This window comes from Daucus carota, chromosome 3 (genome assembly GCF_001625215.2).
Source record: "Daucus carota subsp. sativus chromosome 3, DH1 v3.0, whole genome shotgun sequence".
Lineage (NCBI taxonomy): Eukaryota > Viridiplantae > Streptophyta > Magnoliopsida > Apiales > Apiaceae > Daucus > Daucus carota.
The window spans coordinates 62,483,184-62,507,197 of record NC_030383.2 but is presented as its reverse complement, the minus strand read 5'-3'; the positions used below and the strand labels follow the sequence as shown (position 1 = coordinate 62,507,197).

The window sequence follows — 24,014 nt, the reverse complement described above, 5'->3', positions numbered from 1 at the left end:
GGCTTTTATCCGGGCTTTTTTTAGTTATGATTTTAAATAATTATATGACCTTTTTTTATTGAGTTTTTCCATATCATTCTATTTAACTGAAATTTGAGTTGTATAAATGAATTGACGTGATATATATATGTATACATATCTTGAATTGATTGAAATTAATTTAAATTTTGTATATAAATTTGTGTCCGTACGTGTAGCATTAATTAATCTAGTTGATGTGGGGATATGTTTAATATTTATACATGGACTTGGATGTGTAAAAAACTCCGATTTATAGGTTAATCGGGCTTTTCATCCGGGCTTTTCGGGCTTTTATCCAGGTTTTAGACCGGTCTTTTATCAGGCCCGGTCTTTATCCAGGCCAGATTTTTTGCCGGGCCGGGCCGGGCCAGATTTTTGACAAAAAATCAAGGACTTGTAAGGACTTGCACGCCAGATAAAGACCGGGCCGGGCTTTTAGTAGACGGGCTTTATCCGGTCTTTTTACCGGGCCAGACCAGACGGTCTTTTTAGGCCCGGTCTTTTTGTTCAGCTCTGACTCATACTCATCGATGATTTCGACAGTAGTCGCGTTGCAGCACCACTCGTGTGCTGTATATGCAAAAGTCCGATAATAGGACCCTCTCCTGCATACACATGCTCTCTTCAGCATTCTCCTTGTTCATTTTTCCTGCACAAAAGATGTGCAGAATCACCCGAGCGTATCATACACCATTTACATCCACAACACCAGCTTCACCTCTGTAATAATTATTGTTACATGAGTATAATCGAGGGGAGAACTAGTCTTGCGACTATTAGTTTTGCTTGTGCAGCTTGTACCAGCGACATCAATGTATACACGTGGACTTACAACTGTAGATTATGTCAGTTGGATAGGGAAGAAGAAGAATCTACAAGTGTAGATCCATTTGCATTGTGCGCAAGATGTGCTGTGATGGAGTCAGTGCTGGATCACGAGGGACACGAGCACCACTCGCTAACATTACTGCGCAGGAAAGTGCGTTTCTCCTGTGATGCTTGTGGAATTGAAGCTGCGGAATTTCATTCTTATATATGTTATGATTGTCACTTCTGGATCCACAGCAGCTGCGCTGAATTGCCTCGCACCATCAAACTCTGGATTCATGAGGACGATACTCTGCAGCTCATTTATTCTATTCCAGAAATGTACAGGAGATTCATTCGGCATTGCCCCATCTGCAGCCAAGGACTCGAGCGAAAGAACTGGGCCTATTTCTGTGAGGAGTCGGGATATTTTGTTCACATCAAGTGTGCTGCTGCTTTATTAGCGTAAGCTCTCCATTCTCCATGCTTTAGTATATGCTTTAAAACTCTTTGCCTATATATGATATCTTTTACGCACTTAATGTATTTTTCTCTGTATTTAATTCTCTCCCCTGCTAAATTGCTACCATCTCATGTTCTAATGGACGCATAGACCTGTTCTCCGTAGGCATCCTCTCTGCCATCAAGTTACTTTTAAGTATTCTCATTCATATTTCCTTGTTACAGGTCAGGGAAAAATGTGATTGAAACTGAAGATGATTATGAGGACACATATTCTGATCTGTTGCAATTTCCACTCCCAAGAATAGAATCTTTGGTGCAGAATTTAATAGCAGCTCACCGATCAGGCAAATGGACTCGTCAAATGAACGCAATAGAAGATGAAGTTGATAATGGGGAGGAGAGTCCAGTAATCAATCACCGGAATCATCCAGTGGATAAGTTGTTTCTTTTGGAAGAACTTGAAGATACTGATTATAACAGTGATGATGATGACGGTGATACTAACAATCATATTGATAATGGCAAGGAGAGTCCCCTAATCAATCACTGGAGTCATCCGGAGCATAAGTTGTTTCTTTTGGAAGAACTTCAAGATGCTGATCATAACAGTGATGATGATGATGATGATAATGATGATGATGATGATAATGATGATGATGATGATGATAAGTTGTTTCTTTTGGAAGAACATGAAGATTCTGATCATAACAGTGATGATGATGAGAGGGATACTAACAAGCGTATTGATGAGATGTTGGTGTGTGATGGATGTGTCCAACCAATCTCAACAGCTTCGAATAAACGTTACTATGGCTGCATCGGATGCAGTTATTTCCTACACACTACCTGTGCCAATCACTTGCCATTGCAGTCCCGTCCAGGAAAATGTCCATTTGATCCTCAACACATATTAAAGCTTCATCACTACAGTACTAGTCCATTAGAAACTACTATCTGCCATGGATGCGATGCACGTACCAATGGATTCACATATCGCTGCTCTACATGTTGGAGTCGTGCACTTTGCATTTCCTGTAGTTTAACACCTCACAAAATTAAACATGAGTATCACAAGCACCCCTTAGTTCAGCGTCACGCCACATCGCTGAATACATGCAACGCTTGTTTACAGGTAATAGATTACGGGTTTGAATACGGATGTGAAAGTTGCAGTGACATCCAGATTCATCCAAGTTGCGCGGTGTCATTCCCAAAAACAATACATCACAGATGGGATTCTCATTCTATATCGTTGATATATCCTCCCATATATTACAAGGGCTTAAGATACTGTGAGAAATGCGAGCTGGAAGTGAATCCAGAAGCCTGGTTGTATCGTTGCAGCGAATGTGATCAATGTTTTCACCCCTTATGCATTCGACAACCTCATCTGAAGCTCGGCCGTACGATTAATTCATCAATTACTCGTACTCTTCACCAGCACACCTTAACAGTAAGGATGATATACAAAAACAGGTATCCTCGACGTCTACATAAATATTTGTCCTGCAGAGGAAGATATTGTATGGAGAAAAGGTTTAAGAGTCTTCAAGAACTAGTCTTGGAATGTGCTGGTTGTAATTATATAATGTGTCTATATTGTTCCTCCCAGCAAATCAAGTCTTGAGCCTTGAGTCATGGAATTAATCAGATGGAGCACGGAGAATGTTCCAACTTTCAGTTGTTGATTTCTTTGTGCATGTTTACAAGTTCTTTGACTTTATTATTAATCCGGAATATATTCAACTCTGATTTTATAAAATATATCATAATCTTTAATTATTTAATTAAGATTTTGAATTATGTTACAAAATCTGGTGGTATTCAATCGAGATTTTAATTTATACTTGAAATCCGATGATTCTCGTTGTTTTTATTGTGTTAGCATTGCGCTTACTCTTATTTTTTGTATGTATCGAATAATTCTCCGTGATTAAAATAATTTTGGGTTTTTCTTACAAATACTCAATTCTAGAAAGTTTTTTGCAAAAATATTGTAATTTTTTAAAAAAAATTGTAAAAATTACAAAAATATTATTTTCTTAATTTATTTTTATTTTTGCAAAAATACGGAGGTTGCATTTACAACCATATCCGTAACTACTAGCAACTATATCTGCAATCAAATGCAATTTTGAAAAAATCTGTTAAAAATACATTTAATTGAATAATAAATTGTAAGTGGCTATAAACGTTGAAAATAAGTGCCCGTGCGGCGTGCGGGATCAGGACTAATAGCAACCAAATGCAACTTTACGGTAGTCAAAAAGTGAAGAAAATTTGAGTTGGAGAAAGAAACCGGTTTCCATCAAATCTAACATTATCACCTCCTCCTCTTCTCCTTCCTCTTCTCCTCTCAAGCACACCCATCCTCTTTTTCTTACCCTCAAAGGATAGTTTTAAGTATCACATATCTCTCCGTCTTGTTTCTCCTGCACCCCGTTAGTTGCATAAGATAATATGTTTTTATGAAAATATGAAAACTGCATCAAGTTGCATTTAATTATACAGTATATCAGCAATTATTTTCAGAAAATAGTAAAATTGCAATTTTTTTTACAAAAGCAGTATATTTGCTAAATTCCCATTTTGCTTGATTAATAATTATCTTTGATTTACTTATTTTGTTTAGTTATAATTCTAATTCTCAGCTGATATAATTAGGTATAAACTCCATTTTATAATTTAACAGTTAGAAGCAAAAAATTGATTAAAGTTTCACTAAATTTGTAAAATATTAGTCGGAGTTTAGAAATAACATTTTGGTGGTTAAACTTAACTTGCTTTTAAAATAGTGAGGCACCATCAAGTGTACTTAAAAAAAATGCTGTTAAGTATGATTAGATTTCACAATGGTGGCCAACTTTTAAAGATTTGAGCCAATATCCAGATTCATCTAAGTTGAGCTGTGTCATTCCCAAAAACAATATGTCACAGATGGGATTCTCATTCTATATCGTTGATATATCCTCCCATATATTACAAGGGCTTAAGATACTGTGAGATATGCGAGCTGGAAGTGAATCCAGAAGCCTGGCTGTATCGTTGCAGCGAATGTGATCAATTTTTTCATCCCCTATGCATTCGACAGCCTTATCTGAAGCTCGGTCGTAAGATAGATCCATCAATTACTCGTACTTTTCACCCGCACCCCTTAACGTTAAAGATGATATACAAAAACAGGTATCCTCAACGTCTACATAAATCTTTGTCCTGTAGAGAAGGAAATTGTTTTCGGACCTTTTGGGTTATGATATTTCAAGGTCAACTAGTCTTAGAATGTGCTAATTGTAATTATATAATATGTGCAATGTGTTCCTCCAAGCAAATTTCAATTCTTGAGAAGTCATCCGGTGTTCTTGAGCCTCGAGTCATGTAATCGAATGGAGTGCAGAGAATGTTCCAGCCTTGAGTTGTTGATATCGTTCTCTGTCTTCATGGTTTCAGGGGTATTTAATTGGAATTTTAAAGGATTTTTTTTCCATTTATCAAATCCGTGTGTATTCAACTCGGATTTCAAAATATGTATCAGAATCTTGGGGTATTCAATTAGCATTTTAAATTATGTTACAAAATCTGTTGATATACAATCTTAGACTTCTTTAGTGTGAAGTGTGGACTGAAGTATGAAGTTGGCCAACGGTACACTACAACAAAACCGGCTTTTACGATGGATTTGTTACGACGGAACCTCTGTCATTAATTAATTTTGGAAGAAATGGGTCGTCAACTTCACAATATTAAAACAATAATGATGAAAATATTTCATCATAAATTAAGGTAAGATTTTATATAAAGGAGCTCATCCCAACAATACGATATTTTTTCGTTGTAAGAACTATGTGGAGTCCAGTCATATTACCTTATGACGCAACTTCAAAGTTATGATGAAATTTATACGAACTCCTAAAATTTGGACTTTAGATTCCTTAAAAATGATGGATTTCGGTCATAATTACCTCTAATTATGACGAAAATAGTGTTAAATATCTATCATAAAAAAAACCGGTTCAGTTGTAGTGGTATCCTCATTTCTATGGTTCATAAACTCGAAGATTGCTTAAATTTCTATGGTTCATAAGCTCATCTCTGTCATGATCACCTACCGATACTTATCGAAGGTTTCGATAGTGGTGGCATTACAGCACACTCGTGATGTGTTAAAAAAATTACATAAATTATATAAATACAGCATTGTGTTTGGATTTTGGTAGACATGATGAATAGGAAGAAAAGAAACAAACGGGGAATATAATCAGGAATGTAACACGGTGGAGTGAACTATACGCATTTACTTTTGATTTTTTTAAATTTTTTGAGAAGCGAACAGCGAAATTCTCTTGTTTAAATTGCATAGTGCTGATATAGAAAGAATTGCTCATTTCTCTTCTGAAAATTGTTTAGAATTCGATGGCAACAAGTGAGCATCCACTAACACTCAGACCATGATTTCATTAGTGGTAACATTGCACAACCCGGTTTTTTCAATATTATAGTCATAGGCATCCACCGATACTCAGCGATATATTCAATAGTAGTAGCATTGCACAATCCAGGTTTTTTTATTATAAGCCATAAGTATCCACTGATATTCATCAATGCTTTCGATAATAATAACATTGCACAATCGGGCTTTTTTCATTATAGTCGTAAGCATCCATTAATACTCATCGATGATTTCGATAATAATAGCATTGCACAATCGGGGTTTTTTCAGTATAGTCGTAAACATTCATTGATACTCATCGATGATTTCGATAGTAGTAGCACTGCAGTACCAACAGTTGTGTGCTAGCTGTATATGCCAAACTCCGATAATAGGGCTCTCTCCTGCATACATATGCTAGCTCTCTGGAGCATACTCGACTACTCGTTGTTCATTTTTCCTGCACAAAAGATGTTCAGAATCACCAGATCGTATCATAAACCTCATGTATCCACAACACCAGCTTCACCTCTGTAATGGTAATTTTTACATAAAAAAAACCAAGGGCAATGGTAATCTTGAGGAATGGTACTACTGAAATTGTTGTTTTCGAAGCTCAACTACTCAAATTTGGTGAGATTTCTAATCTCACGCTTAAACAAGTCGAGTTGAGCTGCTCGTTTGACAAAATAAGCTCAATATTTAGGCTGAACTTACACGCGAGCTAATCGATCGAGTTAAACGAGTTCTAGCTCGAATTAGAGCCCTAATCCCCACTAATAATTGAATTAGTTTAGGCCGAAAATTAGTAGATAAAGTTTCAGATCTAATGTTCAATCCCTTTAAACTTCTAAACATTCTTGATAGACAGACCACTCTTTGGCTTTTTGATGCAAAATATCAGTATAAAATTAGTAGAGTAGAATATATCATTACTAGAAAAGTAAATTTTTCAATGCAACAGATATTTGATCAAAGTGAAAAAGAAAAAAACATAGTGTGAAAGTCTTTGCATCTAGTTTAAGTTTTACATGTATATGACAATCCCAAGAAGCTGAAAACGGCAAATCGTCCGGCTTTACTTTGTTTAATTAGTAGGATATCATGAAGACCGAACTGTATATCATTATTGATTAAAATTAGTAACAATTTGTAACTTCTATGAAATTATGAATATTTATGATATGTGAGAGCTTAGTTACCCACTCCATCATTATTGAAAATTTCCATGATTATAAATTCCTAAAATTTAACAATCAAACAATTTTTTTCACTTTCTCAGAATTTTAGATATTAGAAATTAGTCCTTACAGGAAGTTAATTCCCATATATAACCAAACAAGCCCATATTGTCGACCACAGTCTTACGCCTGACAATTTGACACGTAATACGCCAACATAAAAAGAAACGACACAAAAAAATGGATATGGGTTTTGATTTTCGATACACGAAATACGAAAGTACACGAACACGAAATTACACGATAGATTTCGTGTCGGACATGGGTTTTCATTTGGGGTACACTAAATACACGAAAGTACACGAAATATTTGTAGATAATATTAATTATATTTATGTTATGATACATTAAATATATAATTGTGTAAAAAGTATATATTTATATGTATGTGTGGATATATATTGTAGGTATATTAACAAATTCATAGAGAATTGTATACAAATATAAATATATCATTTACATTTAATCAAATTATAAAGGAAAATATATATTAAATCTATTTTTTGATTAAAAATATATTAATATATAATATACACGAAATATACACGAAACGTTTCGGATCGGATACGAGTTTCAAATTAGGTACACGAAATTAATAACGGGCGGATACGGATTTCACCTTTGAATACACGAAACACGAAAATACACGAAACGAAAGTATACGAAACGAAACGATTGTCACCTCTACACAGTCTACATCACAAACGTAATGAAAAGGTAATTGTAAACTATTACGGATTAAAATCAATAACAAAATGCTCCTAACAAAGACTTGTCATAAAATAATTAAGTCATCTTTGGCGTCTGAGATTACTTGCTAAAATCAACGAAGATGTGATTAAAAAAGTGTCAGGTGTCCCTAACACGGGTTTTTTTTTTTTAAACTTCCGGATCAAATGATAATATTATATACTCTATAATGTCTTATCTAAGCATATGACATTTAAGTTAAAGAAAAGAAGTAAACGAATCTGATGGGGAAAGTGCGGGTCAACTGAATCATATGAATTATTTTGTTTCACTGATTAATCAGCAGAAGTGAAGAGCTGTATTATATATACGGTTTTTCTAGTGTGTGCTCATGGGCACATGCTAAGCGCGGAATATGAAATTCCACACTTAGGATGTGTCCATGGGCACACTATTGTGAAGTTTAAACTCACAAATTTCACTATCGGAAATTACATAAATTTGATTGCTTACGGTTTGATGGCAACAATAATGGAGCTTGTTCATGTTTGCCATGAGCATCCACTAGTCCTAATTCAAGATTTCGACAGTAGTCGCGTTGCAGCACCACTTGTGTGCTGTATATGTGAAACTCCGGTAATAGGACCCTCTCCTGCCTACACATGCTCTCTGGAGCATTCACCTTGTTCATTTATCCTGCACAAAAGATGTGCAGAATCACCCTATCGTGTCATAGACCATATGCATCCACAACACCAGCTCGAGCTATGTAAACATAGTCTTTACAGATTTACTAAGGCTGATATTCATCCTGATATTGTCAAAATCTCTTGTGGAGCTTGTGAAGGCCTGATAAATGAAGACATTTGGGCTTACAATTGTACTTTATGCGAGTTCAATTGGAAAAAAGAAGAATCTGCAACTTCTTATCCATTTCGATTGTGCGCAAGATGTGTTGTGATGGAGTCGGTGCTGGATCACGAGGGACACCAGCACCACTCGCTAACATTACTGCGCAGGAGAGCGTGTTTCTCGTGTGATGCTTGTGGAATTGAAGCTGCAGAGAATCATTCATATATATATGTCATTCTTGTCACTTCTGGATCCACAGCAGCTGCGCTGCATACCCTCGCACCATCAAACTCCAAATTCATGAGGACGATACTTTGCAGCTCGTTTATTCTACTCCAGATATGTACAGGAGATTCATTAGGCATTGCCCCATCTGCAAACAAGGAGTCGAGCATAAGAACTGGGCCTATTTCTGTGAGGAGTCCGGATATTTTGTTCACATCAAATGTGCTTCTGCATTATTAGCGTAAGCTCTCCATTCTCCCTGCTTTAGTATTTGTTGTAAGGGTCTTTGCCTATATAGTTACATACTGTTCAACTGCTTTTAGTTATTCATTTTGTTGATTATTATGTTACAGGTCCGGGAAAAATGTGATTGAAATTGAAGAAGATGATGATGAGCAAACATATTCTGATCTGATACAATTTCCGCTGCCAAGAACAGAGTTATTGATGGAGAATTTAACAGCAGTGCAGCGATCAGGCAAGCTGACTCCTCAAGGGAACGCAATAGAAGATGAAATTGATAATGGCGAGGAGAGTCCACTAATCAATCACTGGAGTCATCCACAGCATAAGTTGTTTCTTTTGGAAGAACTTGAAACTGCTCATCATAACAGTGATGATGATGAGAGGGATACTGACAACCGTATTGATGAGATGTTGGTGTGTGATGGATGTGTCCAACCAATCTCAACAGCTTCGGATAAACGTTACTATGGTTGCATCGGATGCAATTATTTCCTACACACTACTTGTGCCAATCACTTGCCATTGCAGTCCGGTTCAGGAAATTGTCCACGTGATCCTCAACACATATTAAAGCTTCATCATTACAGTACTAGTCCATTAGAAACTACTCTCTGCTGTCGATGCAATGCACGTGCCAATGGATTCACATATCGCTGCTCCCCATGTAAGAATTCTATTTGCATTTCCTGTTATCTAACACCTCACAAAATTAAACACGAGTATCATAAGCACCCCTTAGTTCAGCGTGAAGCCACATGGAACAAAACTTGCAACGCTTGTTTAGTACAGGATATAAGCGTTGAGTACGGATGTGAAAGTTGCAGTGACGTCCAGGTTCATCCAAGTTGCGCTGTGTCATTCCCAAAAACAATATATCAAAGATGGGATTCTCATTCTATATCATTGATATATCCTCCCATATATTACAAGGGCTTGAGATACTGTGAGAAATGCGAGCTGGAAGTAAATCCAGAAGCCTGGTTGTATCGTTGCAGCGAATGTGATCAATTTTTTCATCCCTTATGCATTCGACAACCTCATCTGAAGCTCGGCCATACGATAGATCCATCAATTTCTCGTACTCTTCACCCGCACCCCTTAACGTTAAAGATGATATACAAAAACAGGTATCCTCAACGTCTACATAAATCTTTGTCCTGTAGAGAAAGAATTTGTTTAGGGAACTTTCTTGATGAACCTCAACAACTAGTCTTAGAATGTGCTGGTTGTAATTATATAATGTGTCTATATTGTTCCTCCCGGCAAATCATTTTAAAGCCTTTAAAACTATGAAAAGAACTCATCCGGTGTTCTTGAGCCTGGAGTCATGGAATCGGATGGAGTGCGGAGAATGTTCCAACCTTGAGTTGTTGATTTCCTTGTGCAACTTTACAAGTCCTTTGTCTTTATTGCTTTCGAGGTATTCAATTACGATTTTAAAGAATTTTCTTTTTCATTTTAAAAGCATCCACTAATACTCATCGATGATTTTGATAATAGTAGCATTGCACAATCCGCCTTTTTTAATTCATTACAGTCGTAAACATCTATTGATACTCATCGATGATTTCGGTAGTAGCAGCACCACCAGTTGTGTGGTGTATATGTCAAACTCCGATAATATGGCTCTCTCCTGCATACATATGCTCTCTGGAGCATACTCCTCATTCATTTTAATTTTCCTGCACAAAAGATGTGCAGAATCACCGGAATGTATCATAAACCTCATGCATCCACAACACCAACTTCACCTCTGTAATGGTAATTTTTACGAGGTGGTTGCATTTTTTTAAGGGACCTCAACAACACAAAATATATTGTATACTTAGGATCAAGGATGTCAAGAAAATCTTTTAAACTTCTCAGATGACGAGGCTGTGATGCATGAGTAAACTAATTCCAAAAAAAAAAATGAAACTTGAAGCTGAAATTATGAAATAGGGGAAAGAGAAGTTATTATCATGAAGCAGGCGTCTGTGGTTGGATAAATTTAATTAGAAGCCCTGAAGTCATCCAGGCTAGGTCTCACCAGAGAGACTCAAACCTATTTAAGTTCAGGAAAGATCCCCAAAGGAATACACTCCAGCATAACTGGAAAGAATCTATATTTGATCAGTTGGAATCTGTTTGTGAACTGCTACTTCTGTCCTGCCGGCCTTCGCTATCCAATTCCAGAGAGAGTTTACGACTTACGGGGCTTGTCTTTGCAAGGGAGCTGAGTCCTGGGATCACAAAAATAATAAATTAATGCAGGCACACTGGAAGTGCATCTGCTTTAAACCGAGGAACCATGCAAGTCTCTGAACAAAATGACACATTGGAGCATCTCCAAAGTTGGCAACCTTAAGGGATGCCAATTTTGCCGCATAATTAAACATTTTTTTTATATTCTCTGTCTTATACATCATTTTTAACATTTTTTTAGAAAACTGACATCTCAAGTTGGCACCCCATATACCACTTCAGAAATTAAAGCACCCCAACAAAATCACTTCACTTCCGTGCAATGCTAACAAGAGTGATTTGTCCTATCATGCCACGTGACATTCACATCTCTCTTGACACCCATCATTGGAGATCGAGGTGCAAATCCTGTCACTTATATATAATGATCCTGAGAGTAATTGCTTCATGTATAACTTCTGACATGAAAGCCATTCCCTATTCCAACATAACATCCTCTTCCTAAAAGCCATTCCCAATTCCAACCTAACATCTTTTCCTATATTGTTCAAAAGACGGTTTGCTTTTCTTGTCGTTTAAGTTACAAATATTCCGTATAGACCCAATTATATACAACTTAAGAGTTTGTAAGGATCATCTTCATATTAAATTAATTAGAGTTCGCTTTTCTTGTTATCTAAGCTACAAATATTTCGCATAGACACAATTATATACAATTTAAGAGCTAAGAATCATATTCGTATTGAATAAGACCTTTATGCCTCTTTCAAAAAAAAAAAAAAAAAGACCTTTGAGCCATGTTTGTGATCGGAATATCTACATTATTTCCTTCATATTTAAGAGATTATAATCCCATGAAATTGTATTGCAATCATATTTTTGATGCATATTATAATCCCATAAAAATAGACTAAAACAATGATTGAAATATAAACTCATGAGATTATGTGGCTGTTTCGATAACCTTATTTAAGTTTTTTAGAAATAAGGATTTACCTCTAAAGAAAAATACATAAAACTGTACTTTTTTATGAAAATCTTTTTATTTTTTGTTAAATAATGAATATAAAACACCTCCTAAACATTTATATTCATAAAATTTATAAGAATTAAGATAAATAATGTAATAAGGGGGGTTAATAAATCCTTCCAAATAAACATGACCTTAAAGCGAATAAATTATCATGGACAACATTTTGGGAATCACGTGAATAAATGAGGAGCAAATTATTTCAATGCTTTTACTTAAAGCAGTCTTCTTTCAAGTCCAACATTACTTTTTCTTTTTTCTATCAAGCATTTTCAAGTAACGTGTTAAGAAAATCTCATTAAAATACTTTAACTACAGCATGGTGTTTGAATTTTGGTAGACATGATGAATCAAATGAAAAGAAAAGAACGAAGAATATGATCTGTAAAGTAAAGGTGAACTCAGTCGTACGAATTTACTTTGGATTTTTGCTTTTGTTTTTGAGAAGCGAACAGTGAAATTGGCTTGTTTAAATTGTGTAGTGCTGATTATACAGAAAGAAGTACTCATTTCTCTTTCAAAAATTGTTCTAAAAATCCACTGATGGCAACAACTAGTGAGCTTTATAATCTTAGTCATGAGCTTGTTCATGTTAGTCATGATCATCCACTCATACTCATCGATGATTTCGACAGTAGTCGCGTTGCAGCACGACTCGTGTGCTGTATATGCGAAAGTCCGATAATAGGACTCTCTCCTGCATACACATGCTCTCTGGAGCATTCTCCTTGTTCTTTTTTCCTGCACAAAACATGTGCGGAATCATCACCCGCACGTATCATACACCATATGCATCCACAACACCGGCTTGAGCTCTGTAATTATTATGATTTCTGGAGAATAATTAAGGAGACTCTTCGTTTTAAAAAAGCGGATGTGGATTGTGCAGCTTGTACCCGCCAGATCCATCGAGGCATGTGGGCTTACAATTGTAAATTATGTGAGTTGGATTGGAAAGCATATGAATCTGCAACAATTCCATTTGCATTGTGCCCAAGATGTGTTGTGATGGAGTCGGTGCTGGATCACGAGGGACACCAGCACCACTCACTAACATTACTGCGCAGGACAGCGTGTTTCTCGTGTGATGCTTGTGGGATTAAAGCTGAAGAATTTGGTTGTTATATATGTTATGACTGTCATTTCTGGATCCACAGCAGCTGTGCTGCATACCCTCGCACCATCAAACTCCGAATTCATGAGGACGATACATTGCAGCTCATTTATTCTATTCCAGAGATGTACAGGAGATTTATTAGGCATTGCCCCATCTGCAGACAAGGAGTCGAGCAAAAGTACTGGGCCTATTTCTGTGAGGAATCCGGATATTTTGTTCACATCAAGTGTGCTGCTGCTTTATTAGCGTAAGCTCTCCATTCTCTATGGTTTAGTATGTACTTTAAAGGTCTTTGCTTATATATGATACTTCCTCTGTCCCAACAGGTGGTTGGTTGTTTACGTTCACTGTTTGCACGCATTTTGAGGTTCCTATAAAGTTTTTTTTTTGTTTTTTTTGAATAAAAGTTTAAACGTCAAACTTTTATTCAGGGAAAAAATTAAAAACAATTATAAAATTATACTTCATAGGAGTCTCAAAATGCATGCTAAAAAATAACGTAAACAACTTGCTGGGACAGAGAGGGAGTACATTTCAAGCACTTAATGTGTTCTTCTTTGTATTTAATTCTCACTCTGCTAAATTGCTACCATCTCATGTGACCAGAGGCGGATCTAGTAAGAGGCATAGAGACATGTGCCCCCCCTCAAAAAATTTATGACGTTTTTTCACCCATTATAAAATTTAAAAACTTATAGAAGTGCCCCACCGAAAATCTGAAAATATATAACTGTTTTTCGAAAAATTGCTTGGTGCCCCCCTAAGAAAATATTCCTAGATCCGCCCCAACATGTGACACATAGACTCGTTCTCTGTAAGCATCCTCTCGGCCATCAAGCTTTTGATAGTTAATACCGGCTACCAACTGTTAGTTTTAAGTATTCTCATTCATATATTCCCTTGTTACAGGTCAGGGAAAAACGTGATTGAAACCGAAGAAGATGATGATGAGCAAACATATTCTGATCTGTTGCAATTTCCACTCCCAAGAACAGAGTCACTGGTGGAGACTTTAATAGCAGTGCACCGATCAGGCAACCTGACTCCTCAAAGGAACGCAATAGAAGATGAAATTGATAATGGCGAGGAGAGTCCAGTAATCAAGCACTGGAGTCATCCAAAGCATAAGTTGTTTCTTTTGGAAGAACTTGAAAATGCTCATCATAACAGTGATGATGATGAGATGTTGGTGTGTGATGGATGTGCCCAACCAATTTCAACAGCTTCGAATAAACGTTACTATGGTTGCATCGGATGCAATTATTTCCTGCACACTGCTTGTGCCAATCACTTGCCATTGCAGTCCCATCCAGGAAATTGTCCAGCTGATCCTTATCACATATTAAAGCTTCATCATTACAGCTGCTACCCATGGGCTAACTGCTGTGGATGCGATGCACGTACCAATGGATTCACATACAGCTGCTCCCCATGTGGCGGGATTAGTATTTGCATTTCCTGTAGTCTAACACCTCACAAAATTAAACATGAGTATCACAAGCACCCCTTAGTTCAGCGTCACGTTACATCGAATACATGCAACGCTTGTTTACAGGATATAGATTACGGGTTTGAATACGGATGTGAAAGTTGCAGTGACATCCAGATTCATCTAAGTTGCGCTGTGTCATTCCCGAAAACAATATATCACAGATGGGATTCTCATTCTATATCCTTGATATATCCTCCCATATATTACAAGGGCTTAAGATACTGTGAGAAATGCGAGCTGGAAGTGAATCCAGAAGCTTGGCTGTATCGTTGTAGCGAATGTGATCAATGTTTTCATCCCTTATGCATTCGACAACCTCATCTGAAGCTCGGTCATACGATAGATCCATCAATTACTCATACATTTCACCCGCACCCCTTGACGTTAAAGATAATATACAAAAACAGGTATCCTCAACGTCTACATAGATCTTTGTCCTGTAGAGAAACAAATTGTCTAGGAAACTTGCTTTATGAACCTCAACAACTAGTCTTAGAATGTGCTGGTTGTAATTATATAATGTGTCTATATTGTTCCTCCCAGCAAATCAAGTCTTGAGCCTTGAGTCATGGAATCAGATGGAGTACGGAGAATGTTCCAACTTTCAGTTGTTGATTTCTTTGTGCATGTTTACAAGTTCTTTGACTTTATTATTAATCCGGAATATATTCAACTCTGATTTTATAAAATATATCATAATCTTTAATTATTTAATTAAGATTTTGAATTATGTTACAAAATCTGGTGGTATTCAATCGAGATTTTAATTTATACTTGAAATCCGATGATTCTCGTTGTTTTTATTGTGTTAGCATTGCGCTTACTCTTATTGTTTGTATGTATCGAATAATTCTCCGTGATTAAAATAATTTTGGGTTTTTCTTACAAATTAAATACTTAATTCTAGAAAGTTTTTTGCAAAAATACTGTAATTTTTTTAAAAAAAATTGTAAAAATTACAAAAATATCATTTTCTTAATTTATTTTTTTTTTACAAAAATACGGAGGTTGCATTTACAACCATATCTGTAACTACTAGCAACTATATCTGCAATCAAATGCAACTTTGAAAAATTCTGTTAAAAAATACATTTAATTGAATAATAAGTTGTAAGTGGTTATAAACGTTGAAAATAAATGCCCGTACGGGATGAGGACTAATAGCAACCAAATGCAACTTTATGTAGTCAAAAAGTGAAGAAAATTTCAGTTGGAGAAAGAAACCGGCTTCCATCAAATCTAACATTATCACCTCCGCTTCCTCTTCTCCTCTCAAGCACACCCATCCTCTTTTTCTTACTCTCAAAGGACAGTTTTAAGTATCACATATCTCTCCGTCTTGTTTCTCCTGCACCCCGTTAGTTGCATAAGATATTGGGGCCGTTTGGATGAGTTTAAAATAAGTGCTTCTTGCTTAAAATAAATAAGTGGAGTAGAAGTTAGAAGCAAGATAAGACTTATAAGTGATTAAAGTGTTTTGGGAAATAAGTAGAAGTCCTGAAACAAAAGCTAGCATTCCTATCTTTTTATAAGTGCTTCTTGACTTATTACACAAACGATATGAATAAGTGCTCATAACTTATCCAGAAGCTGGGCTCATAAGGTCGAAACAAACACCCACAATATGTTTTTATGGAAATATGAAAACTGCATCAAGTTGCATTTAATTATACAATATATCAGCAATTATTTTCAGAAAATAGTAAAATTGCAAATTTTTTACAAAAGCAGTATATTTGCTAAATTCCCATTTTGCTTGATTAATAATTATCTTTGATTAGTTATAATTCTAATTCTCAGCTGATATAATTAGATATAAACTCCACTTTATAATTTAACAGTTAGAAGCAAAAAATTGATTAAAGTTTCACTGAATTTGTAAAATATTAGTCGGAGTTTAGAAGTAACATTTTAGTGGCTAAACTTAACTTGCTTTTAAAATAGTGGGGCACCATCAAGTGTACTTAAAAAAAATGCCGTTAAGTATGATTAGATTTCACAATGGTGGCCAACTTTTAAAGATTTGAGCCAATATCTCATTAAATTAGCAAACTTTAGTTATCATTATGAAATTTATTTGATATCTAATGATGCTTAGTTAACCGCAGTTAGCGGCCGTCATTATTTTAAAAGACAGAAAGTTAAATTTGACCATCAAATTATTGCTTCTAAGCTTCGGCCAATATTCAGCAAATTTAGCAAGACTTTAGCCACCTTTTTTCTTTTAACTCATAATTTATTATAATCCATTTTATCTTAGCTTTCTTCGATGTGAAGTGTTGACTGAAGAATGAAGTTGGCTTGCATTGTTGCTCCAAAGGTACAGTACAATAAATTTTAAAACTGATTTATTACGATGGAACCTCTGTTATTAATTAATTTTGAAAATTTAAGGAATGGTTCCATCAACTTCATACGACGTATTTCCGTCTCAACAATAAAACAATAAAGATGAAAATATTTCGTCATAATTAATTTAGGTAAGATTTTATAAAAAAGAGCCTATTACGTTTTTTTCTTCGTAAGAATTATATGGAGCTCACTCATATTAACTTACTACGTAGTTTCACACTTTTGACAAATTTATACGGGTGGTTAAAATTTGAACTTTATTTTCAAAAAATGACGGAATATTTTTGTCATAATTACCTCCAATTAATTGTGACGGAATTAGTGTTAAATTTTCGTCGTAAAAAACCGATTTCGTTGCGGTGGTATCATTTCTATGGTTCATAAACTCGAAGATTGCTTAGATCATCCACTGATACTTATCGAAGTCTTCGATAGAAATAGCACTGCAGCACCACTTGTGATGTGTTAAAAAAATTACATAAAATATATAACTACAGCATTGTATTTGGATTTTGGTATACATGATGAATCAGAAGAGAAGAAACAAACGGGGAATATAATCTGGAAAGTAACGGTGGAGTGAATTATACGAATTTAATTTTTGAGAAGCGAACAGCAAAATTGCCTTGTTTAAATTGCGTAGTGCTGATACAGAAAGAAGTGCTCATTTCTCTTTTGAAAATTGTTTAAAATTTGATGGCAACAAGTGAGCATCCACTAACACACACGATGAAAATTTCATTAGTGGTAACATGGCACAATCTGGATTTTTTCATTATAGTCATAATTAAGCATCCCCTGATACTCATCAATGATTTCGATAATAGTAGCATTGCACAACCCGGGTTTTTTCATTAGCCATAAGTATTCACTGATACTCATCAATGATTTTGATAGGAGTAGCACTGCACAATCCAGGTTTTCATTATAGTTGTAAGCATCGACTAATACTCATCGATGATTTCGATAATAATAGCATTGCGCAACACGGATTTTTTCATTATAGTCATAGGCATCCACTGATACTCATCCACGATTTCAATATTAATGCAGCACCAGTTGTGTGCTGTATATGCCAAACTCCAATATTAGGGCTCTCTCCTGCATACATATGCTTTCTGGAGCATACTCCTTGTTCATTTTTCCTGCACCAAAGATGTGCAGAATCACCAGAACGTATCATAAACCTCATGCATCCGCAACACCAACTTCACCTCTGCAATGGTAATTTTTACATAAGAAAAAACAAGGGCAATCGTAGTCTTGAGGAATGGTACCACTGAAATTGTTGTTTTCGAAGCTCAATTACTCAAGTTCGGTGATCAGATTTCCAATCACACATTTAACCAAGTCGAGTTGAGCTGCTCGTTTGACTAAATAAGCTCAATATTTTGACTCAACTTACACGCGAGCTAATCGAGCTAAACGAGTCCGAGCTCGAGCTTGGCTCGAATTAGAGCCCTAATCCACACTAAAAATTGAATTAGTTTAAGCTGATATTTAATGGAGACGGTATTAGATTTGATGTTCAATCCTTTAAAAATTTTAAACATTCATGATAGACAGACCACTCTTTGGCTTCTTGATGCAAGATGAAGATATAGTAGAATATATCATTACTACAATAGTAAATTTTTCAATGCAACAGATATCTGATCAAAGTGAAAAAGAAAAAACATGATGTGAAGTCCTCCTCATCTATCTTCTGATCAACTTTTGCTGAACTTTTTCGACAAACATTACAAATCGCCAAGGCTTTCCGGTTGTGAATACAATATATCCCGTGGACAACCCGCCTATCAATCCACTTCCATACCCGAACAGGATCATTTTCCAATCAAACCAATCATCGTCATTATCATCATTAACTTCTTGTTTTGGCAACTCATCATATTTACACTTCTTGGACAGAGGAATTCCACACAAGGCCGGATTACCTAGATATGAATCATTGCTCAATGCGTCGAATTGCCTGCCTTGTGGAATTGATCCCGAAAGATTGTTGGCAGAAAGGTTCAAGAATGCAAGAAATGTCAGACTGGTCAATTGCCTAGGAATCCTTCCTGTCAACTGGTTTAAAGACAGATCTAAAGATTCAAGAAGACCCATATTTCCCAGCATTGATGGTATATGTCCTGTAAGGTTGTTATCAGAAAGGTTGAGCAGCCGGAGTGATTTAAGTTCTCCAAGGACTTTTGGAATAACGCCAGTGAACTTGTTGCTTGATAAATCTATACTCGTGTATATATAAAGAATTTTCGTCACTTCAAGATTCTTTCCCTTGACAACTAAGGAAATAGAAGCTTCGTAATATGAACCATCTATGTTTGTTGTATTCAATCCGATGTCTCGATCTGAATCTGCCATATCTTTGAAGTTATCAAAAAAGTTGATTGGCAGGTTGCCACTGAATCGATTGTGAGAGATATCCATGATACGCAATTTGGGGAATGGATGCTTTATATTGTCAACACTTAAGTTACCATGCAGTCTATTAGAACGCAACACAAGGATTTGTAGCTCCGGAAGAGCTACTAGCCACCATGGAAATGTGTCTTTCAACTTGTTGTTCCCAAAATCAAGAATCTGTAACTGCGTACAGTTGGCCAAGGCAAGGGATACCGATCCTTCAATATTATTACTGTTTATGTTGAAAGTTGTCAACTGGCAGCTCTTTTTGAAGGTTAGTGGTATTCTCCCTTGAAGTTGATTATTATGAAGATCCACTACAGAGAGTCTAATGTTGGAATCTCCCAAACTGTGTGGAATTGTGCCGCCTAAGCCGTTATCCGACAAATCAAGAGTCTCAAGGGAAGTCGCTTTGCAAAGTGTTGAAGGAATTTCTCCTGTCAAACATAAAGAGAGTGATAAACAAGTTACTCAAATCAAAATCTTTTCATAAACATGTTTTCTGATAGATAATTTCATAAACTTGTTAGAGTTTTAAGCAATTTTCCAACCTCAGGCAGAATATTTACACTTCCAGGAAGATTATAACTATGCAGGGAGGGTCTTATGTTTTGTCAACAATAACTTATGAATACGAAGGAGCAGTACAAAATATTTCTAACTGTATCAAAAGAATAGACTTGAAAGTTTTGTAAAGCTTACCAGAGAAGTTGTTCTTTGATAAATCAACATGAGACAACCTAGCAGTATACTTTCCCAAGTCCTTCGGAATGCTACCAGAAAACCTGTTGGAATAAAGGAAAAGTACCCGCAAGCTACTTAAATTGGCAATGGAATCAGGCAATTTTCCATTCAACTGGTTATTGTTGGCATAAAAAAAATCCAGCAGCGTTGAGTTCCCAATCTCAGGTGGAATAGTTCCAGTAAGATTATTGAAGTTCAAATATAAGTCTAGCAAATTGGTGAGGTTTCCAATTGTTGCTGGAATTGGACCTGCTAGATGGTTTCCTGAGAGGTATAACTTCTCCAGCCCTTTCAACTTTCCAATCTCTCTCGGAATGTCTCCTGTAAGACTATTACTAGTTATATCGAGCTTTTTAAGATTTGTCAGCATACCAATTTCAGGAGGAATATTACCGCTCAAGGTATTGTTTTTAATGTCCAATATCCTTAGCTCGGTCCAGTTGCTGACAACATGAGGCGAGAGCTGACCATAAAGATGATTCTCCGATAGGTATAGCTCAGACATCTGTGTAAGATTTGACAAGGATAAAGGGAGAAGGCCAGTGAGCGAAGTCTCAGATAGATCCAAGATATTGAGTTTGGTACACCATCCAAGCTCAGGAGGAATACTTCCTTCAAATGTATTTTTACCCAAATTAAGAAATTCGAGATTATGTAGAAGACCAATACTTTCAGGAATAGACCCCGAGAAATTATTTGATTCCAGGTCCAAATATTTTAGCTTAGAAAGCTTGGAAATATTTCTGAGTACTGGTCCTTCAAATAAATTACCACTAAGATCTAGGTATTCAAGATTAACCAAATGGGTAAACACTGACTCAGGTATGGAGCCTGTCAACTTATTCGATGACAAATCAAGAAAAGTCAAGTTCCTAGAAGTGATTGCAAAAGCTGGAAATTCTGAAGCAAGTTGATTTGAGTGGAAGGAGAGGGATGTCAAATCTGACATGTTGAAGAACATGGACCAGTTAGCATTAATGAAGCTGTTTTCTCCCAAGTTAAGATACCTTAACTTCTGAAGATAACTAATTTGGTAAGGAATGGTACCACTTAAACCGTTGTGTTCAAAGCTCAAGTACTCAAGTTTGGTTAGATTTCCAATCTCTACTGGAATACTATCTGAAAGATGGTTGTTGCTTATTTCCAACGAAATGAGGTTTGGAAGTGAAGAGAAATTGAAGGATGCAAGTGTACCAGAAAAGGGGAAATCTCTTCCGGTGATTGGCTGATCGGGATTGAGTGCCTTGTAGGAGACGTATCTCGGTACAGTAATATTGAGTTTGGAAACTGTTCCTGCAGTATTGCAGGTGATGCCATTCCAGTCACAAAGGTATTTGAGATTTTCTAGGGACCAAGAGTCTAGGGGCCAAGAAAGGAGTCTAGTAGATGGTACTAAAGTGTTCTTCCATTTGACAAGAGCTTCTCCTTCAGATTCTGGAGATGAAGTTATATTGAGTGGAAGTACAAAGATGAAGAGAACATAAAATACTAAAGAAACACGAGCACGGTGAAATATAGCCATTGCTTTATCTGTTTAGCTGCTTACTTGTTTCCATAGTTTCCTGGGGATCTAGTAATATATAAGGGATGTTTCGTAGTAATTCAATCAATGTTGTCCCGCGAAGAAAGACTAAATGTGTAGACAGTTGGCCTGTTAGGGACCATTGACTAATGACTTGAGAGAATGCTAAATCGAACGTCTTCCACAAGTTTGAAGTTTTCTGATCCCTAAAACACACTAAGGTTGTGTTCACTTGGAGAGAATGGAATGGAGGGAGAATGGAATGAATTTTGTACTCTAAAATGGTGTTGATCAAAAAAAATATATATAATTTTCATTCCTTCAATCATTCCAACCTTACTATTTTAACTATAACTCCAACCCACATGTTTTGGAAAGAATGCTCATTCCATTTGAACATCATGTTTCTTCACAATCTTTCTCACAAAAAAATTAACTACATTCATATTTTGTCACCATTATCTCATACTTTCTTCTTTCTCCTTAAAACTTCTACATAATTTTTCATTCCATTCTCCCCTCATTCCATTCCATGAAGTGAACACAACCTAACAGTTTGAAAGAGTAGCTGTTTTCTTGAGTACTAATTGGTTTGCATATCAAATCGTCTGGTCCAGTTTTTCTGTCCACTTGATAGCTATCACATATCAATTTTTCCAGATAATATATGTAGAAAAGAAAGATTACCCATTTTGTAAGCCATAGAAATTTGTTTTGCATATCAAATCAGCTGGTACTGTGTTGTATTTCTGTCCACTTGATAGCTATCAATTTTTCCAGGAAAATTCTACCCTAGAAATGCGGAATTAAGCATTCTGTTATAACTTGTAAGCCATAGAAATTTGGTTTGCATATTAAATCTTCAGGTCAAGCTGGTTTAACTTTAGTGCATATTCAGCATCACTACAGATAATCCTTCAACTTTATATTCTTCTGCCATTCTGGTTTTGAGTTATAAGTTAAATTAACAGTAACATGTTTGGATTTTTTTTAATGGTTTGAGTTGATTCTCTTTGCAGGGCCAAGATATTTAGGAACATGCACACACAGATGTAATATGTTCACTCTAGCAAATATTGCAAAAGAAGGCATACATTTGTTCAATGCCCCTATTTGTAAGTAAGAAGTTTGAGAAAAAATTAGAATATCGAGCTGAATTAGAGGTTTGAAAGATGAATTCTCTGATACGGTGTTTGATTGTTAGAGCATCTTCATTCGGGTTGGCTATAATCGTTGGCTAAATTGGACTTGCAAGACATTAGGTAAAATTTGCTGAACCTGTAGGATATTATGCTTCAATGGTATTGGCTATATTGATTGGCTATAATTTAAAAATAGTATGTTATTAATATTTTAGATTTATAAATAGAATATATCAGTTAAATATGGTGATAAATGACGTGCAATCTTCCTCAAATTAGGAGATTGGCTAAAATTATAAACACAGTATGGTTGGAGAACTCACATTTTAGCTAAGGGTTTTCTATGGTTGAAGATGCTCTTGGTGGATGAAATAACTCAATTCGCTAATCTTGAAAAGTTACTTGCAGTAGTTTTTTTGGACAGACGATTGTTATGTGTATAGTTAAATTATAAACATCTATTTATTAAACAGGTTTATTTAATATAATTTTTTCAATCCGCTAAATTCACTAGTCAAAACTGAAATTTAATCCGCTAATGCTAACCGTCAAATTGGGCCTATGACTTTGAACAAATAGGACTATTCGGCTACTAACATGCTATAAACCTTTAAAAAAATGATCCTTTGGGACCAGGAAGGAGGGACCACCCACTTTTCTCCATTTTCCTCATACCCCAACTGAACCTCTCATTTCTACTTTAATACCTCAAACCCCAACTGACCCTCTCATTTCTACTTTAATACCACTTCACGTGGTCCAATGCACGAAATGGGATTGTGTTGTGGTTGCTCTAACACCCTTTTGGGACTCTACATGAGTGGTTTTCGATTTTTAATCAGTTCATCATCAGCTGTTCTTGTCAGACTGCAAGTACATACCCAAGGGAGCTGATTTCGTTTGATTTTCCTTGGTTAAAGTTCGTGACTTGTGATAGTGTGCTATTGTTACTTTGTTGTGTTTGAATCAATAAAGTACTATAAGATAGGCCAATCGATCCAATTAAAAAAATTGCAGACATTAAAGATCTCTAAAAAATTAGCATCTCA

At 35.9% G+C, this 24,014-nt stretch overlaps 4 protein-coding genes across 6 annotated transcripts; 3 read left to right on the top strand and 1 right to left on the bottom strand.

Annotated features, from left to right (window-relative positions):
* The first annotated feature begins 547 nt into the window (after window positions 1-547).
* Window positions 548-2,981, top strand: LOC108212901 (uncharacterized). The gene is made up of 2 exons (XM_064090234.1): window positions 548-1,293; window positions 1,516-2,981. Exons 1-2 carry the CDS (start codon window positions 761-763, stop codon window positions 2,918-2,920), a joined length of 1,938 nt encoding a protein of 645 aa, XP_063946304.1. The 5' UTR covers window positions 548-760; the 3' UTR covers window positions 2,921-2,981.
* Window positions 2,982-8,012: 5,031 nt separating this feature from the next.
* On the top strand, window positions 8,013-10,437 carry LOC108214814 (uncharacterized). Of its 2 annotated transcripts, XM_064090233.1 has the most exons (3): window positions 8,013-8,968; window positions 9,081-9,637; window positions 9,718-9,857. In XM_064090233.1, exons 1-3 carry the CDS (start codon window positions 8,844-8,846, stop codon window positions 9,720-9,722), a joined length of 687 nt encoding a protein of 228 aa, XP_063946303.1. In that variant the 5' UTR covers window positions 8,013-8,843; the 3' UTR covers window positions 9,723-9,857. The 2 variants fall into 2 exon arrangements, with proteins under 2 accessions (XP_063946303.1, XP_017242506.1); XM_017387017.2 differs by having other exon boundaries at window positions 9,081-10,437.
* Window positions 10,438-12,675: 2,238 nt separating this feature from the next.
* LOC108214813 (uncharacterized) lies at window positions 12,676-15,463 on the top strand. The gene is made up of 2 exons (XM_017387016.2): window positions 12,676-13,551; window positions 14,214-15,463. Exons 1-2 carry the CDS (start codon window positions 12,731-12,733, stop codon window positions 15,352-15,354), a joined length of 1,962 nt encoding a protein of 653 aa, XP_017242505.1. The 5' UTR covers window positions 12,676-12,730; the 3' UTR covers window positions 15,355-15,463.
* A 3,280-nt stretch (window positions 15,464-18,743) lies between these two features.
* LOC108211321 (receptor-like protein 52) lies at window positions 18,744-22,014 on the bottom strand. Of its 2 annotated transcripts, XM_017382886.2 has the most exons (3): window positions 20,695-22,014; window positions 20,260-20,622; window positions 18,744-19,994 (listed from the first exon to the last, which is right to left on the bottom strand). In XM_017382886.2, exons 1-3 carry the CDS (start codon window positions 21,821-21,823, stop codon window positions 18,847-18,849), a joined length of 2,640 nt encoding a protein of 879 aa, XP_017238375.1. In that variant the 5' UTR covers window positions 21,824-22,014; the 3' UTR covers window positions 18,744-18,846. The 2 variants fall into 2 exon arrangements, with proteins under 2 accessions (XP_017238375.1, XP_017238373.1); XM_017382884.2 differs by having other exon boundaries at window positions 20,260-22,014.
* Window positions 22,015-24,014: the final 2,000 nt, after the last annotated feature.